Genomic DNA, 18,676 nt, shown 5'->3' with positions numbered 1-18,676 from the left:
CTTCTCTCTCTCTTCCTCCTTCTCTCTTCCCTCTCTCTCCTCTCTCTTCTCTCCTTCTCCCTCTCCTCTTTCATCTCTTCTCTCTCTCCTCTCTCTCTCTCTCTCATCTCTCTCTCTCTCTCGTCTCTTCTCTCTCTCTTCTCTCTCTCGTCTCTCTCTCTCTCTCTGTCTCTCTCTGTCTCTGTCTCTCTCTGTTTCTCTCTCTCCTCTCTCTCTGTCTCTCTCTGTTTCCTCTCTCTCCTCTCTCTCTCTCTCTCCTCTCTCTCTCTCTCTCTCTCTCTCTCTCTCTGTGTCTTTCTGACTCTGTCTCTCTGTCCTCTGTATGTCTGTCTCTGTCTTTGTCTCTGTCTCTCTCAGTGCTAGGGCATCAGGGAATTCAAAGGTGGCCTTAGCCCAGTTCTTGTTGCCGAGGTTCATGCTTAGGGTGGCCACGGGACCACGTAGGCCGGCCACAGTCTTGTGCCTCATAGCAGGGGTTCAGGCGTCCCATGTCTAGCGGACAGAAGAGGCTCCGCTCGGCTCCCGAGTGGTGCTCCACCAAGGCCTCCAGGGTGGGGAATTCTGTAGGCAGATGCTGAGGGAAGGCACAGGAAAAACAAAATCATCCTCAGGCCCAGGGTTCCAGCCGCCTCCTTCACCCCCCACTGGTGGACTGATGGGCTCAGTCTGAGTCTGGGATACATGATTAGATGTATAACACTGAGAGGGAAGAGATCTCCAGGATCACCTAGTCCGACCTTTCATTTCACGGAAAAGGAAGTGGCCCCAGAGAAGCTAAGCATGTGCCTTGGTGACTTAGCTTGAAGGAGTCCCAGCCCAAATTTTGTCCCCATTCCTTCTATATTGTTCTTTTTTTTTTCCTTGAGGCTTTATGGATGCCCTTTTCTTTTCTTTTTTCCTGAGCCTGGGGTTAAGTGACTTGCCCAGGGTCACACAGCTAGGAAGTGCTAAGTGTCTGATGTCACATTTGAACTCGGGTCCTCCTGAATTCAAGGCTGGTGCTCTATCCACTGCGCCACCTAGCTGCCCCCATTTCTTCTATATTGTAAAGTTAACTCAGTTCAAATTCCCGTCTGATGAGCATGGGGGGAAGGGGGCTGGTCCCCCTACTGCTAGTGCTCCCTCTCAGATTTTCTTCAATTTATACCATCCATATCTTATATGCACACTTGTCCCTTTCACATGGAGGGGGTTGAGGCACCCCTCCCCAAGTCTGGAAAACCCTGTGAAATATTTTGGCCCTTCCTACCAGAGAAGGAGTCTGAATTATTAAGGTATTAAAAGATAAAATAGGTCGATATTCTACAATGCTATACATATATTTTGTACATTTATGAGCATCTAGACTTCTGTGTTATCTGCATTTTCTACAAACTCCCTTTGTTTGCAGAACAAACAATTCCACATTTGTTTTGGATAAATTCCCCTTTATTTTTTTATGCCAAATAATTCCCCTTTAATTTCTCATGCCAAAATGGAGAAAATGGCTCTGTGGAAGAGATTACCTAGTTACAACCATAACTGAGGCAGTACAGTGACCAGAATGCTGGGTTGGAGTCAGGAAAATCTGAATTAAAACCCTGACTCAGAGAACTGGAGATGTAACCCTTGGAAGGTCACAACCTCACTCAGCTTGCTCCTTCAGCTGTAAAATAGGGATAAAACAGCACCTTCCTCATAGGGTGGTTGTGAGGATCAAGTGAGATAAGCTGTAAAGCACTTTTGCAAACTTGAAAGTTCTTTATTAAAATTAAAGTTAAATTTTGGTTGTTCTTAGGTTGTTTCCCCCATTAGAATGTGAGCTCCCCATTATGCAAATGAGCTCTATGAGACAAGAAAGGAAATAAGCATTTATTAAGTAGTGTCTTATGTACCATGTCCCTGTCAGGTCACCCTCCATTAACAGTGCTAAATGCTTTATATAAATGAGGGAAGGAGAAGGGAACAAGCATGTCTATCACACCTACTATGTGCCAGGCACTGTGCTAAATGCTTCACAGATATTTTCTCAGTTGATCCCTGAGCCTCCTAGCAAACCTGGGAGATAGGTGCTTTTTGTTATCCCCTTTTACAGATGGGGACATCCAAGCAGCAGAGGTTAAGTATGACCCAGGGTCACACATCTAGGAAGTGTCTGAGGCTGGCTTTAAACTGCTCCTCCAAACTCCAGGCCCATTGCTCTGGTCCCTTACCTACCCACTGAGAGCTGGGGCCGGGCCTTTGCCCTTTTCATGACTTCAGAGTTTTTTGCCCTGCACAGAATGGGCATTTAATAAATGCTTGTTGACCCACTTTCCTTATCAGAGCCCTGCAATGTCAGCCCTAATGTAATTATCATCAAGGTGCAAATGAGGGAAAGATCACCTGGAGAGGGTTGGGAGCCAAGACTGGGATAACATTGCTCTCGTGTTTCCAAGTTTCCAAAGGACTTTCCTCTGTGTGCTCTATAAGGTGTTATCCACCTCCCAGAAGGCTCCATTCACTGTCCCTAGGACTGTCCAGACCAAAGCACCCCTGTCTGGTCACCCTCCACTAACAAAAGGAAGGTCCTGGAAGGGGTGGACACTCTCTTTTCCTATTTGTATCACCAGGGCTTAGCACACTGGATAACCTAGTAAAGGACTCCTTCCTTTCTTCAGTGAACTTATCCTCCTTCATTCCTCCTCCTCTCCTTTCCTCTGTCCCTACCTATTTTCCTTTGTTTTCCCCTTCTCTTCCTCCTTGTTCTTCCATCCTCCTTTTCTATTTTCTTCCCTTCCCTTCCTTCCTTCCTTCCTTCCTTCCTTCCGTCCTTTCCTCCTTCCTTCCTCCCTTCCTCCTTCCCTTCCTCCCTTCCTCCCTCCCTTCCTTCCTTCCTCCCTCCCTCCTTTCCTTTTTTCCTTTCTTCCTGAAACTACGGGGGTCTCCTAATTCAGACACTCCCAGCACAGGTCTGCATCTCAGAACCCAAGATTTCTGGGTACCTTGAGATGTTCCAAGGGATGTAAACAGAGGAGAGGTTGGAGGGGGGTGAGGGGTGAGCAGGGATCAGAGGCATCAGAACCCAAGCACTTACTTCCACACTGAATTTGCCCAAATGGGTCCTGAAGATCTGATGGGGGACCACACCACACTGTGTCTTCACGGACAGACACCACTGGCCACTGGATCCAGGCTCGGGCCACAAGAGAAAGGCCCCTAGAACATCTTTTCGGAGCAGGGAGAGTGCCTGGGCCCTGGGGCAGAAGGTACAAAGAGGTGTTTTTGGTGACTGCCAGCCCCCAGGGGAGCACTTTTCTGGGACCCCCTGGCCAAAGGCTGGCTCACAGCTACATTTCCCAGAAATGGGGAGGAAGCTCCTATCTGGCCTTTCCCCAAACCCCTAAGCAAACCTGGGTCCCTCTCTGGGAATACCCTGCCCCCTAGCCCGAAGCTGCTTTGGGCATAAGACCCCCTACTTTGAATGCTGTACTTCCAACCAGAAAATTGCCCATCAGGTGTGAGTGTGGAGAGAGACTCACCTGGAGAGGCCAGCAAAGGCCCAGATGTTCTCCGTCAGGCTCCCCTCACTCTCCACCAGGCAAACCAGGCCACTGGCCCCCTGAGCCCAGCTCTCCCAGGCAGTGGGAACTGCATGATAACAAGAGCTGACATGTGGGTGGTGCTCTACAAAGAACCTGGCACCCACTCTCTCACTGGAATCTCAGGACAGCCCCAGGAACTCATTTTACAAATGAGGTCAGAAGTAGCAATCCACATATGGACACAGGCCCTGGAATCTGTGCCCAACACTCTCCACTATGTCACAGTCTAGAACTGGAGTCACAAACCCCTTCCTTAGCTCAAGTCCTGCTAGAGACACTCACCTGTGGAGGACTTTGTGGAGGACCCTCCCTGCCAACTGGAAAATGAGGGAGTTGGATGAGGTCTCTGCTCCCAGCTCTGACATCCTAGGCTCCAAGTTCCTTCTTAGCTCTGACCTCCTGGGTTCTAAGCTCCTTCTTAGCTCTGACCTCCTGGGTTCTAAGCTCCTTAGCTGTGATCGTTTATGAAATTCCATGAGGACATGTAAATGACACCTTAAAACCTTTCTCTGTCACTGAGGTGAGTCACTGTCCCTTTGGAGCACTTCATTAACTCTTTTGCTTTTCTCTTCTGTAGAATGGATCCAGAACCTCAGACTATCCCAGTCAGATGTGGAATGGGTCAGATCTGACAGCCCCTAAGGCCTCTTCTAGATCTGAGACCCCGTGATTCTGGGGCTATATTCACAGGAATCTGAGAAAGCAACATCCCTCTGCATGTCCAGGAACGCCTGCCCTGCCCCCTTCCCCTCCACCTCCAGCCAGACATACACAATGCCCTCCCCCCCACTTACACTCACACTCACATTTACACACTCACACACTTACAGGCCTCCCTGGCAGACTGCTGCAGCTGGGTCTCATAGGTACAGCAGCGATAAGCTCCCGAGCGGATCACTTTGCTTCGAATCGCCTTCTTTCGCACCAGAGTTGGGGAACAGTAAGGGTTCCCAAGGCGGGAGTGACGGCCAGCCCCCCGACCTTCTGCCTCGGACATTTCCCTCTATGGACAGGGACCGGGATGAGATGGGGAGGGCAGAGAGACACAGACAGAGATATCCCAGATTGAACATCTTCCTGTAATGAAGTCAGCGCCCTGGCTCTGAACACCCACAGGCCCTTCCTGCCGCAGTCACAGCCTCTGGAGCCATGGCAGAAGACACTGACTGCCCTGGGGTTCAAATCCCTGCTCTGACCCATGTTTGCAAAGCAGATTAAAATGTAAAGTGGTAATGCTTAACAAAATAAAGAGAAAGCACAATATTGATGTTAAAGATAACCCGTTACTACATAATTGGCGATGGATTTTTGAAGAAAAGGTTTCTAAAGTTCCTCTTAAAGGACCAACTATCTTTACAGATGCATCCAAATGTAACATTTGTGCTGTATACTCTCATGATTTAATCATAAAGAGAGTAGTCAGAACTCCTTTTCAGTCCACTCAGCAGAATGAATTATTTGCAATCATTCTAGCTCTTATTATCCTGGAGACATAAATGTAATATCTGATTCGGCATATTCAGTAGGTGTGGTACAAAGAATTGCCACAGCCCAAATAAAATTTGCAGCCTCTAATATTTATCAGCTCTTTAAGGAACTTCAAGAGAAAGTGAGAAAGCATCCAGGTAAGATTTATATCTTGCATGTCCACTCACATAGTGGACTTCCAGGTCCTATTTTTGATGGAAATTCAAAGGCAGATGGCCTTTTAACTATGTTAGCCAGTACTCCTTTATTTCAAGAAGCACAAGAATCTCATTCTAAATATCATCAGGCTGCCCGAGCTTTATGTTTACGATTTGGAATAACAAGAGAGGAAGCTAGGAGCATAGTAAAAAGCTGTACAGTTTGCCTTCCTTTCCATGCTCTTACACTTCCTCTAGGGAAGAACTCTTGTGGTTTGAGACCCAGTGAATTCTGGCAAATAGATGTGACCCATTATAAATCTTTTGATCATCTGTCTTTTATCCATGTTGTGGTAGACACCTTTTCAGGATTCACTTTTGCAATGCCAATAGCAAAAGAGACAGCCCGAGTGGTCACTGAATTCCTTATCCAAGTGTTTGAATTATGGGTGTGCCACAAGAAATAAAAACAGATAATGGGCCTGCATGTATGTCCAAACATTTTACACACTTTTGTGCACAGTATAAGATTTTACACACCACTGGCATACCTTTTAATTCGCAAGGTCAGGCAATATTAGAAAGAAGAAACAGAGACATTAAGACACTCCTCCAAAAACAAAAGAAAGGGGGAGCCACAGGTAACCCTAGAGAACTTCTAAATTTGGTTTTCTATACCATTATTTTTTTAATTTTTGACAAAGATGCACTGGCTCCGGCAGACAGGTTTTATAACCCACCAGAAGGACAATGTCCAGTGCAAGCAGCTCCACTGTCCTTAGATAATTGCCAGGTGATGTGGAGAGACCCAGAAAGTTGTGAATGGAAGGAATCAGATCGGTTAACTGCTTGGGGGAGAGGATTTGCTGGTATCTCCACAGGTGGAAAAGGAATCAGATGTGTCCCAACTAGTTGTATTTGCCTTGTCCATCAGAGAGAGACAGAAAAAGAGAAAAACCTCAAAACAAAGGAGAAGGCCTAAGAACAAAATCTGCAGGAATCATTGGATTCCCTAACACAAGACTGTTAAAGGACTTGAAAACCAGCAGGGATCATTGGCTTCCTTGAGATGAAAAATTGTTGATGCAGGATGTTGATGTTGTTATTGCAGGACTTCAAAGCTTGCAGGAATTATTGGCTTCCTGGCACATGAACTAATGAACAATGGATTCCTTTTGGACTATTTCTAGGGCTTATGGACATGTATAAATTCTTCATGTTGATTTATGTTATTTAACATTTCTAGCCTGTGTTGTATTGCTATGTGCTTATGTAATTTATGTAATTTATGTGTAATAGTGATCACTTTCTTTTTTGGGGTTCTCACCTCCTTGAGAAATCAGGGAGGTCATGACCACCCTATGTTCTAAATATCAAAAGAAAGGGGGAGATGTTAGGATTCTTACAAGGTGCTAAGTCATTGGAATGGATATAATTATCTAATTTAGCATGGTGATTAACAGTTCTTTAGTTCAGTAATGTATTTACTAGAATTCCATGAGATTCACACCTTTAAGAGAGCATACTTTTAAGGAGCTCCCACAAGCCCAGGGAATACCCACAAGCCCACTCTCAGAGGCAGAGTCTGATTCCCATATTCTAGGAGATTCAGAGTCAAGAGAGTCATTCAAGATTCCACCATGGTGCTGGCTGGAGACATTGGGAAAGACGAGAATCTGGAGACATTTGGACAAGAGTTCTTGGGAACCAAAGAGAGAGGAAGGCCTCCAGAAAGCTAGCTGAGCCCCAAGTGAAGGAGACAAGACTTGAAGGAGAAAATAAAGGATCAGGAGATAAGATCTGGAAAAAGACAGTAAAGGACTTTAACTCCTGGCTACATTTTGGAATTATTGAACTGAACTGAAACTAAGGCTGTCTTCAGAAGCTCCCCAAGAGATCCCAGAGAATGATTATAATCTAGAGAAATAGAACATCACAGTTTTCTAAGTGAAGGATTAGTCTAAAAGGATCCAGGTTATGATTCTTCAAATCCAGAGTCACAGGTTATGCACATCCTTCAAAAAAGGGTCAGAGTACATGGAAGGAGTCTGGACCTAGGTCCACCCCAACATATGCTCCCCAGTTGGCCCTTAGAAAAACAGGGGACCTCAGAGGCAACCAAGTCTCAACCTAATCATTTTCATTTGAGGAAACAGAGAACTATGGATCTGAGCACTAGGATTTGAACCCAGGTCTTCTTGTGAGTCTAGTATTCTTTTTTTTTTTAAATGTAAATAGAATTTTCCCCCCCAATTACAAGTAAAGAATTCAGCATTCTTTCTACTGCACTCTGAAAGTTTAAAATTGGAAAGGCCCTCAGAGGTTCAATTCCATCATTTTCAGATAAGGAAACTGAGGCTTATTCAGAAGAAATAGAAAATTGCCCAATGTCCTGCAGGAACAAGTGACTGAGACAAGATTCTAGTCACCCTGACCTCTGAGCTGATGTTCTATCCACTTTAGTATACCTCCTTAATCCAAGCAAATTTTCCCCATTCCCATGTGCCATTGCTTTCCCTTCCCCTATAACTTCACCCCCAAACTGTCCTTTAAACCTCAGGGAAAGGAAGAAAAAATCAGAGCAGGCTCAGAGCCCTGGTCAGAGTGAGAGCTGGAATCTTGACCTTGTCTCCTACTAGTCAAACGTCAGTAGGCACTTTTGGGGTCCCTCCTATGTGCTGACCACTGCTTTTCGGTCCCATCCTCCTCAGTTTCAGGCCAGGTACCCCCAGAATTCCTGGAGGTGGCTTCCTGAAATTTCTTACAAAAAAGTGAGCCATTCCTCATAACATGACTCATGGAAATGTCTTTTACCTGATTGTATTTATAGCATCTATAGCAAATTACTCCTTAGAAAGGAAGGAGAAAATTTGGAACACAAAATTTTATTTTAAAAATGAATGTTATATTTAACATATATTGAGCTATTTGCATCTAGTGGAGGGGGAGAAGAGAGGAAGAAAAATTTGGAACACAAGGTTTTTCAAGAGTAAACGCTGAAAACTATCTTTGTATATATTTTTCAAATAAAAAGCTATTTAAAAAATTAAAAATGAATGTTAAAGTTGCCATTACATGTAATTGGAAAAAATGAAATACTATTTAAAAGAAAGAAAAGGTAGAATGGGACAGAAATTTTAACTCCCTTTTGTCACCAGGAAGGAAACAGTTCAGATTTTTAAAGCTACTTACAGCTCCAGTCACTGTTGAAAATAAAAGGAACAAAAGGGGAATCTGAACTCAGGTCCTTGGGCTGGAGAGGCTCTTAAATGCAGTCAGAGCACCTGCTCCAGGTCCTGGCAAGCTTCCCCCTAATGTGGGGAGCCCCGGGCTGGGCCTGGAGCTGGGCAGGCAGGAGGAAAGGTGGTCTGCAGCTCTGGAGGCCTGGGAATAGGAGGCCTAGCAAGTCTTCTCTTAGCTCCCTACCACCCCATCTATCCTGTTTGCCTCAGTTCACACTGAAGGTGAGCAACTCACTGTGCTTCCTGCTGGGCCATCGGTTGGGGCTGGCAGCCGCCGGAAGGAAACCAGGGCGTGGACATTTTGAGAGACTTGATCTCGGCCAAAGGGCTCCCTGACCACCGCAGCAGGACCCCCGGGGCTGGGCAGCGGCTTGGGGGGCTCCTCTGCAGGGGGCCCCGGCCCAGGCTGGGCCTGATCCTCGGGGTGCTGCAAGAGGTATGACAGCTGAAAGGAACGGCAAAGCAGTAGGTGTAGGATCTGGACCTGGGGAGGCAAAACAGAGATGGGAGTGGGGAGGTGGGGAGAAATGGGGAGACGAGGAATGGAGATGGATTAGACTTCAATCAAGGCTTCCTTCCAGCTCCTTTTCCTGTCCCCAGCCCCAAAGCACCAAGGGACAAGTAAAAGAGGATCTAGGGAGCTATCTTTGGAACACATCACCCTTTGTCACTAACCCATGGGAATCATCTCTACTACTGAGCCCACTCCCCCTCACTCCATGTCCTAGACAATCCCATTTGAGAATCATAGAACATCCCATCCTAAATTGTCAGAGCTGGAAATGATGTTAGAAAGTTCTAAAGCCCTAGAACTTAGAATGTCACAGCTGGATCCATAAGAATATAGTGTATGGAGCTGGGAGGGCCTTAGAACCCAGGATGTCAGAGCCGGGAGGGCTTTAGAACCCTCCTACATGCCTTTTAGGCTTCCCCTGCTGGTAGGATGCTTTCTGTCCTCCCCTCTGCCTCTTAGAACCCCTCTTCAGGGTCAGCTCATGGGCCCTCTCTGGAGGGAAGCCTTTCGTGCTGACGCTCTGGTCCCTCCTGCTCACTCATGTCTCTAAGTACTGCCCCGTCCCTCCCCCTCCCCACAGGGAGTGGAAGCTCCTTGCTGGCAGAGGAGGCTTTCTATTTTACTTTCCTGCCCCACCCCCTCCACATAGTCAGGGGTCTGATATCTGACAGCTGTGCACAACTCCTCAGTGGGACGAAGCAGAATCTTGCCCACTCCAGACATGCTGAGGTCCCGTTAGCCCTCCACGTGGCAGGCTTGAGTGACTGGAGAGCTGCCCTTTGTTCTTGTGCTTTGACATTTAAGTAAGACTTGGGTCTTGGGCTTCCCAAGGCCAGCAGCTAGGGTACAGTGGGATCAGGAAGTGAGGACCTGGGAGCTGACCCGTTGGTGGGTGGGCACCTTGATTGTAGCCACTGTCCATCCTTGGCCCGGCCTGACACTGAGTCTTGGAGAGCTCTGAGGGCCTCCCCTCATTCCCACAATTCCTCCCAGACTGACAGAGAACAGGGATTCTTGGACGTGCCCCACCCTGCAGTCCCCAGTACCTCCCCAGTCTGGCTGCCCACAAACAAGTGACAGAAGAGCTTGCTGGCTGGGCTCCGTGGATTCCGGGAGATGAAGGCAAACTGGCATTCCGCTGGGCACCAGGTGGAGTACAGGATCCGCTTCAGGGCATGAGCCATCAGGAGAGTCTGGGGGAGGAGGGGACACAGGTGGGAGGTTGACACAGGCCATTCTCATTCGGCAGCTGCTAGTTCTAAAGTGTCTTTTCCCTGGGGGACCTTCTGCCAGCCAAGTAAGTGGGGGGTAAGGGTGAGGAGAAGCAATCATGGTAGGTGGACCAGGCCTGGAGTCTGCACCCCCCCCACTGTTTCAGGGAGTCACTAGACGGAGCCTGATCCAGGAACCTCCAAGCCAATAGCAAGAAGCCTGGCAGCCCCATTGCTCAAGGCTAAAGCAGATGTTCCCTGTATGACTCCCAGAATCCCTGAGTCAGAAAGAACCAAGTAATCCACCTCTTAAAAAAGGAAGAGGGCTAGGAAAATTATTGTTTTTAAGGGGAAGGAAATAAGGAATGAGAAAAATAGAACCATTCAAGTGATGGAAAATAAGAGAAGCTTTAGCTCTGGTGGAGAAGGATTTGGAGGGAGGGATTGGGAAGAGAGGAGAAAAAAGCAGGGGGAGGGATAAGGTGGGAAAGAGCTGGAGGTGATAGGCAGGGAGGGTGTGGGGGCCAGACAGCTGGAACGGGGGTTGTGGGTGAGTCACTGAGTGGGGAGAAGGGATGAGTGGGAAGATAGGCCCACACCCAGAGAGCTGAGCACCTACCTCCCCCTCTGCACTGTAGATCTTGACACCCTGAAGACTGAATTTTAGGATCACAGCTCTTCGCCTGGGGCAATCCTGGCAAAGGAGGAGAAAGGAGGGGGTGGCAAGGAGCAAGGAACCCTGGCTCTCCCAGCCTCCCATTGGCCTGGCCCTGCTGGGCTCCGGCCTATTAGCTGAGAGACCCGAGCAGGAGGGCTCTGGGGTCAGAGAGGTCTGGCTCACTATGCAACCTGGGGAGAGGATGCCCATGCTCCCTACTGGAGACATAGCCCTAGGTGGGCAGTGTTCCTCCTGAACCTGAGGGCCCAGCGAGAGGCGGAGGAAGGCTGTGGGGTGAAGTGGACAGAGCCCTGGACTGGGACAAAGGATGCCTGAATCTCCCAGGCCTCAGTCTACAGGGGATACTGTGGGATGTGAGATCCCCTCTGCTGGAATAATGAAGGGATTGGACTAGATGAACTTCCAAGGTCCTTGCCTGTTCTGAAGCCTTTCCCCCCTCCCCTCCTAGCCCTGACCTCCTGGGTTCTAAGGACCCTCCCAGCTCTGACCTCCCGGGTTCTAAGGGCCCTCCCGGCTCTGACCTCCCGGGTTCTAAGGGCCCTCCCGGCTCTGACCTCCCGGGTTCTAAGGGCCCTCCCGGCCCTGACCTCCTGGGTTCTAAGGGCCCTCCCGGCCCTGACACCCCGGGTTCTAAGGGCCCTCCCGGCCCTGACACCCCGGGTTCTAAGGGCCCTCCCGGCCCTGACACCCCGGGTTCTAAGGGCCCTCCCGGCCCTGACCTCCCGGGTTCTAAGGGCCCTCCCGGCCCTGACCTCCCGGGTTCTAAGGGCCCTCCCGGCTCTGACCTCCCGGGTTCTAAGGGCCCTCCCGGCCCTGACCTCCCGGGTTCTAAGGGCCCTCCCGGCCCTGACCTCCCGGGTTCTAAGGGCCCTCCCGGCCCTGACCTCCCGGGTTCTAAGGGCCCTCCCGGCCCTGACCTCCTGGGTTCTAAGGGCCCTCCCGGCTCTGACCTCCCGGGTTCTAAGGGCCCTCCCGGCTCTGACCTCCCGGGTTCTAAGGGCCCTCCTGGCTCTGACCTCCCGGGTTCTAAGGGCCCTCCCGGCTCTGACCTCCTGGGTTCTAAAGGCCCTCTCAGAGTTATCACACTGCATGTTCTAAGAATGGGAATAGTAAACAAAAACAATAGGATCAAGGAGTGACACTGATTGTTTCCCTCCTTCTCTCCTTTCCTCTGCACGAACTCATTTTCCAGTTCCCTACTCCTAGTGAGAGACAGCTGGTAATACAATGAATGGAGCCCTCAGCATCAGGAAGATATGAGTTCAAATGCCGCCTCAGATGGGCACTAGCAGTGTGACTATGAGCAGGTCACAACATCTGCCTCAATTTCCAGAGCTATAAAATGGGAATAGCACCGACCTTAGCAAGGTTGCTGTAAAGATCAGAAAGAAAACATATGTAAAAAGAACCTAACACATAGTAGGTGCTTATTCCCTCCCCAGTCACTTTTTTTTTACCTACTTTCAAGGCCCATAGCTGCTGCTGGACCATCCACACTTTCTCCTGAAGTCCCAGGTCATCTACCGTAAAGGAGCCCACATACTGTGATGGAGATGGGAGAAGCGAGTGTCAGAGAAGAGGTCAGTGCCTTACCCTACCACCCCAAACTTCCCCCTCTGATGGCCCCTCAAAAGACCTTGGGGCCCCAGGAGGGCAGGGAAGACACAAGCCACTGTGTCAGCCTCGGCCCTGCCGAACTCCCCTCAAAGATTCCCCTCCTGCCCCCACATAGGTGCCCCGGCTCTGGCCACTGTAGGCTGGAGGAGGACTGGCCCAGGGTGGACCAAAGTGGGAGGATCCAGAAGTCATGTGGACTTAGAGAAGGAAAATGAGGTCTGTGGGGGGAGGACTCACAGTAAGTGGCAGGTGCTTTGGTGGCCCTGGTCTCTAAACTTGCCCAGGGAAGCAGAGGAGGTCTGTGAGATTACATGGGGTGGAGGGCAGGCCCAGAAGCCTGGGATTTCTCCTCATCCTCTTCTCCAAGACCAGTCACCAAAACAACCAGTGGCCCTCATTCCCCTGGCCTTTGGAGAAAGCCAGAGCTCTGGGCATCAACCCTGGGCTCTCCCTGATACTGCCCAGAGCAACAGCTTAACCCCCTTGCCAGGCCCAGTCTGCACTGAGAGGTGATCCTGCAGCCAGGTGCCCAATGAGGATGCCTGAACTGGCCCCACTTTGTTTCTGGGGAAACCATGGACAGCAAGTTTTCACTTAATAGCTTCAGGGAGGGACAGTGGGGAGGGGCAGCAACAGGCACAGAGAGGTCTGGGAGGACTCTTGGGGAATCCCACCATCCTCTGGGTCAGGCACCAAACAACCCCCTTCCCCCAACCTCAATGTCTATAAAATAATCCTATGTGTATACATGTGCAATACGCAATCATTCCTTGTATGTGTGTCTGCAATATAATTTCATGTATGCATATACATCATGCAATAATTCTGTGGGTGCAATATGCAATGATTCCATGTATATGTGTACAATATGCAATATTACATGTATGCATGTGCAATATGCAATAATTGCATATGTTTGTATGCAATGTACAATAATTCTCTGTGGGTGCAATATGCAATAATTTCTTGTGTGTGTCTGCAATATACTTCCATTTATACATGTATAATATGCAATAATTCCATGTGTGTATATACATTATGCAATAATTCTGTGGGTGCAATATGCAATGATTCCATGTATGCATGTGCAATATGTAGTAATTCCATGTGTGGGTGTATAATATGCAGTAATTCCATGAATGTGCATTTGTGTGCAGTACACAGTAATTCTGTGTATGTGTGTGTGCGCGCAATAATTCCTAATCAGAGGAGGCCCGGGAACTCTTTAAGGAACTGCCTCTTACTCCTTGTCCTCTCCCACCCACCCCTCCCCAAAGCCTCTGGGGCCAAGAGAGCCCTTTTCCAGGCCAGGCTGCCTGTGTCTGGTCCCCTGGGGTCTCTTCCCTATGTCCCTCCCTCTCCCTCAGCCTCTGGAAGATTCCATTTTGGCTCCACCTACCTGGGCAAATTTGGTGATGCCCCTTGACCTGTGTGGAATGAGGGCAGTGTCGGAGGCCCTTCGGCCAGCAGCCCCCACCTTTTGCATGGCCCCCAGGAACTCCTATCTTTGAAGGCTCCAGAAGAGAGGAAGCTGCAAAAGTCAAAGGTTAAATGGATTAACTTTTTAGACTTTACCTGGCCTAGAAGATGCACAACTCCCTGTGGTCCCCATTTCTACAGGAAAAGTAATGTGGGAGCTCCACAGATCTGTCAGGGAGGTGGTGCCAGAACTGCTGCTATTCCCATTTTATAGTTGAGCAAACTGAGTCCCAAAAAAGCTTCTCACACAGCCAATAAGCATACTGGGAACACAAATCAAATCAACAAACTCAAATTCAATTCAAGAAACATTTATTTAGTGTCTATTGTATACAATACCCTGTGCTGGGTTCTAGAGATATATGATGAAATAAGAAGTAATCTCTCCCCTCTGGAGGTTTGTATTTTAATTTTAATTTAATTTAAAACATGTACAGGAATAACAATAGATCATAGTTATAGTGTTGGAGGAGACCAAGCCTCTCATTTTACAGAGGAGTAAACTGGTCCAGGGAATTTAAGTATTTTGCCCAAGGACAGACAGACAGACAGACATAAATGAACCCAAGTTTTCCACTACAAAGTGGAATGTGAGAACAGAATGAGAGAAAAGGCTGAGGGAGTAGGGGGAAACTCCTTATCAGGGAAGACTTCCTGAAGGAGGAGGCACCTGAGTTGGATCTTGAAAGGAATACTGACCATGAAAGAAGGGAAAGAATTAATTCAGATACGAGTGTGAGCAGAAACATGGTGACATCTGGTCAAGAATAAGAGATAAAAGGTCAATATTGTTAGAAGGTAGAGCATGGGAATAATGCTAACTAATAATCATGTAGCCCTTTAATATTTGCAAAGCACATGGTTTCATTTTTCCTCACCACCTGGAAAAGGAATAAGAAGCATTATAATTCCCATTTTGTAAATGGAGAAACTGAGGCACAGAATTACTAAGTGATTCACCCAAGATTACATAGCTAATATTCTTGTTCAATTGTTTCTAATCATGTCTGATTCTTCATGATGCCATTATGTGTTATATTTTGGGGGTTTTTTTGGCAAGGCGATCAGGGTTAAGTGACTTGTCCACAGCTAATGTGTCAAGTATCTGAGTTGAATTTGAATTTAGATCCTCCTGATTCCAGGGCTGGTGCTCTATCCACTGTGCCACCTAGCTGCCCTTAGTTGGGATTTTCTTGACACAGGTACTGGAGTCTTTTGCCATTTCCTTCTCCAGCCCATTTTACAGATGAGGAAACTGAGGCAAATAGGGTAAAGTCACTTGCCCAGGATCACACAGCTAGAATATATCTAAGGCCACATTTGAACTCCCAAAGATGAGTCTTTCTGACTCCTGGCCTGACACTATATACACCATGTTGCCTCGCTGTCCCCAGCTAATGTTTGGGGTAGAATTTAAGTTAGGTCACCCCAATCAGAGTGAAAGGTATGCTTTAAGCCCTCTCTTTTTAATGTTCTCCAATTCATCTTATACATATCTTTGTACATAATTGTACAAAGTATACTATTTATGTTATGTTATGTTGTCTCCTTCATTAAACTGTCAGCTCCTTGAGAACAAAGATTTTTTTTCATATTCCCCACACTTAATACAGTGCCTGTCATTTAGTAGGTGCTTAATAAATGCTTACTGACTTGACTTGACTGGAGGGATCCCCTGAAGGGGTCTGAGACAGAGAAAAATATGAGTGGGGAATTTAAACTACTATTTAGGAAAGCAAGGGCAACAGGGATGGAGATAGCCCAGACCTAGTAGTGTCTCTACTGCCCCAAGAGAGTCTTCTTGCCCCAAACTGGGCCTTTCTCCAGCCCGAGATTTTTGTGATAAGGACTGGGCAAGAGCTGAGCAAGACTTCAAACTCAGAGGCTCCCTCTCTCTGCCCACCACAACCCACATTGGTTTGACTGAAACGATCCCTCCCAAAGGATCCTTTGACCTCCTTCTTGGGGATCAACTCTAACTCCCACCCACTTCTGCTTAGCCTCAAGTTTGGACTTTGAGGAGCAGGAAATACAAAGGGACGGGAGAATCATGGCTCACACAGCCAGCACCCTCGTTTAAGCCCATCTCAATGGATTTTCCCCCCAAGACTATCCATACCTGAGATTCCCTCTCTCTCCATCTTTTTCTCCTAGAATCCTTGATTCCTTCATCGCCTTCTCCCGTCCCCGAGCTGGGAGAGTTTTCCCCACTAAAGTTACTTCTACTCAATATGCATCATTTAAGATCTCTGTGCCTCAGTTTCTTCATCTGTAAAATGAAGGCAGTAGGATTCAGTTCTATGATCCTATGTTGTCTCCCCCATGGAAATTCAGTGACCTTCAGTTTCAGAGAAATCTGGGAAGACTCCTATGAACTGATGAAGAGCGAAGGGGGCAGAACCAGGGCAACAATTTATACAGTAATGGCAACATTGTTCAAAACCACAACAGCAGACTTTGAAAGAGCTCCGACCCATGTAACAGATTTCAGACAGCCAGTGATGAAGGATTCTCTCTACCCCAAGACAAACTTTTTTGGACATGATCAGTGTGGGGATTGGTTTTGATTGACCAAGCATATTTGCCACAAACGTTTGGGGTTTTTTCATTGTTGATAAAGGAAAATCAAAATGCTTTTTAATTAGAAAAATAATTTTTAAAAGAATGTGAGCTTTTTGTGGGCAGAGAGCAAGAGATTTTGCCTTTCCTTGTATTCACAGCACTTAAAACAGTTCTTGATAGGTAGTAATGGCTTATTAAATGTTTACTGTCAATTGCTTGGCTATCAGAGATAGGTAGAAGTAGGGCTAGATGCTTCTGAGGTTCTGAGTGCTCTGCAATTTTTTCTAAGGAGGGAAAATCTAACTGGAAAGTCTTACAATTCCTACCCCGGAGAGAGCTGGCACCTACTCACCCCCTGGGAAGGAAGTGGGTGCAGCAGTGACACACCCTTTTCCTGTGCCTTTGTCATCAGGTGAGAGCTCAGCCTGAGATGAGCTGGCTCCGTCCTGGGGAAAAAGAGGATAAACCAACCCACACAATCCCTAGAAGGAAGCTCCAGAATTCCAGGGCTTGGGAAATAGAGCCAAGAAGGAGGGAAGCTGGGGCTGACTTTCACATTTCTCTACATGCCCAGGGATCTGTAATTATCAGCCTGGGGAAAATAATTAACTCCCCATCCCAACCTCCACTGGCAGGACTGCCCCAACAAGGGCCAGAAGCTGATTAAAGAGCAGTGAGTCCTGGGAAGAGGTGACATGATGGCTTTTGGCAATGGAGGCAAAGGGGACCACAAAAGTTCCACCTGCAGGAGAATCCTTCCCCAAGGAAACTCATAAAAACAAAGATTTAGAGCTGAAAGATGATCTTCAAGATAGTCAAACTCCACCCCTTCAGGTTATTTGGATGTGTTTGGTGACTATTTTTGCTTTGTATCATTTGTCACTCATGAGAATCTTCCGTTATCACAATGGAAAACCGATGAAGAAAAACACAATGTAGAGACCTCATCTGGTCATGTCCACAATAATTTGGCCTATAGTTTCCCTATTTCTCTGGGGTGAAGGAGGAAGTCTGGGTCATTATCTCTTCTCCAAGATATAATGTCCATGAGGATGATTCCCAGACCTACCCTCAATACTGAACTTCGGTCTCACACCACCAGTTGCCCACTGGATAACCTTGAACTGGATACCCTGGAGGCATCTGGGATCCACTGTGTCTAAAACAGAAGTCTTTTGATTTCTCTCTAGACCCTCTCTTCTTCCAAATTTCCTTCTCACCATGGAAGGTATCAACTTCCTTCCAGTCATTCAGGCTCCCAGCCTTTCTGTCACCCTTGACTCTTCACTCTCATCCCACAGAGCCAATCAATGCCCAATCTTGTCAGTTTCTTTCATATGTCTCATATATGTCCTTTCATCTTCACTCACAGAAATACCATCCTCGTTCAAATGCTCATAGCCTTTTACGTGGCCTGTTGCAATAGCCTGCTAATGGCTCTTTCTCCACTCCACCGTTCTCCACTCAGCTGCCAAACAGATTTTTCCCCCTGAGGCAATTGGGGTTAAGTGACTTGCCCAGGGTCACACAACTAGGAAGTGTTAAATGTCTGAGGTCAGATTTGAACTCAGGCCCTCCTCACTTCAGGGCTGGTGCTCTATCCACTGCATCAACTAGTTGCCCCTGTCAAACTGATTTTTCTGAAGCACCCGACTGACTACATCAGACTCCCTCTCCAGAAACTCCAAGGGTTTCCCTTTACCTTCAGGATCAAATATTAAATTCTGTTTGGCATTTAGAGCTATTCACATCTTGTTCTCCTAACATGACCAGTCATACCCTAGAACCCCCTACAACCAAGCACCTCCTTTTATAGGAAACTCTTGATTTCCCCCAAATTTATTAGTGCCCACATTCCCCAAATTGCCTTATATTTATTTATGCTAAATTCTTCATATGTGTATTTGTTGTTTCTTAAGTTAGAATGTAAGTTTCTTGAGGGCAGGGACTCTTTAATTTTTTTTAATTTCTATTTATTTATTTATTTATTTTTGGTCTCTGCATCCCCAGTGTCCAACACATAGTGAGTACTTAATAGATGCTTATAGGCTGATCTAGTTTAGAGGGAAGGAAGCCTCAGCAAAGGGAAATTGGTTCCTAAATTGAATTGGTTCTTAAAATAGAGCTGGAAAGGACCAGGAGGTGGGGAACATGAGTCCTCTGAAATCATGGTGGGTCACAGAG

The 18,676-nt window shown here is 47.3% G+C and overlaps 1 protein-coding gene across 1 annotated transcript; it reads right to left on the bottom strand.

The window, feature by feature from the left end:
• Positions 1-276: 276 nt before the first annotated feature.
• Positions 277-13,941, bottom strand: SH2D5 (SH2 domain containing 5). The gene is made up of 9 exons (XM_074306026.1): positions 13,851-13,941; positions 12,296-12,376; positions 10,775-10,849; positions 9,991-10,137; positions 8,666-8,914; positions 4,392-4,566; positions 3,501-3,609; positions 3,056-3,215; positions 277-574 (listed from the first exon to the last, which is right to left on the bottom strand). Exons 1-9 carry the CDS (start codon positions 13,935-13,937, stop codon positions 389-391), a joined length of 1,269 nt encoding a protein of 422 aa, XP_074162127.1. The 5' UTR covers positions 13,938-13,941; the 3' UTR covers positions 277-388.
• Positions 13,942-18,676: the final 4,735 nt, after the last annotated feature.

Source organism: Sminthopsis crassicaudata, chromosome 3, assembly GCF_048593235.1.
Source record: "Sminthopsis crassicaudata isolate SCR6 chromosome 3, ASM4859323v1, whole genome shotgun sequence".
Classification (NCBI taxonomy): Eukaryota; Metazoa; Chordata; class Mammalia; order Dasyuromorphia; family Dasyuridae; genus Sminthopsis; species Sminthopsis crassicaudata.
The sequence above is the reverse complement of the archived record's forward strand: the minus strand, read 5'-3'. Positions and strand labels throughout refer to the sequence as shown.

What these genes read in the sequence shown, in the direction of transcription:
- SH2D5 (XM_074306026.1), bottom strand. Translation starts at nt 13,937, where the DNA reads ATGCAAAAGGTGGGGGCTGCTGGCCGAAGGGCCTCCGACACTGCCCTC. An exon ending in GCCTTTGCTGGCCTCTCCAG is followed by an intron (nt 3,216 to 3,500) that starts GTGAGTCTCTCT and finishes CTTCTGCCCCAG; the next exon opens with GGCCCAGGCACTCTCCCTGC. An exon ending in TGGGCAAATTCAGTGTGGAA is followed by an intron (nt 575 to 3,055) that starts GTAAGTGCTTGG and finishes GCCTTCCCTCAG; the next exon opens with CATCTGCCTACAGAATTCCC.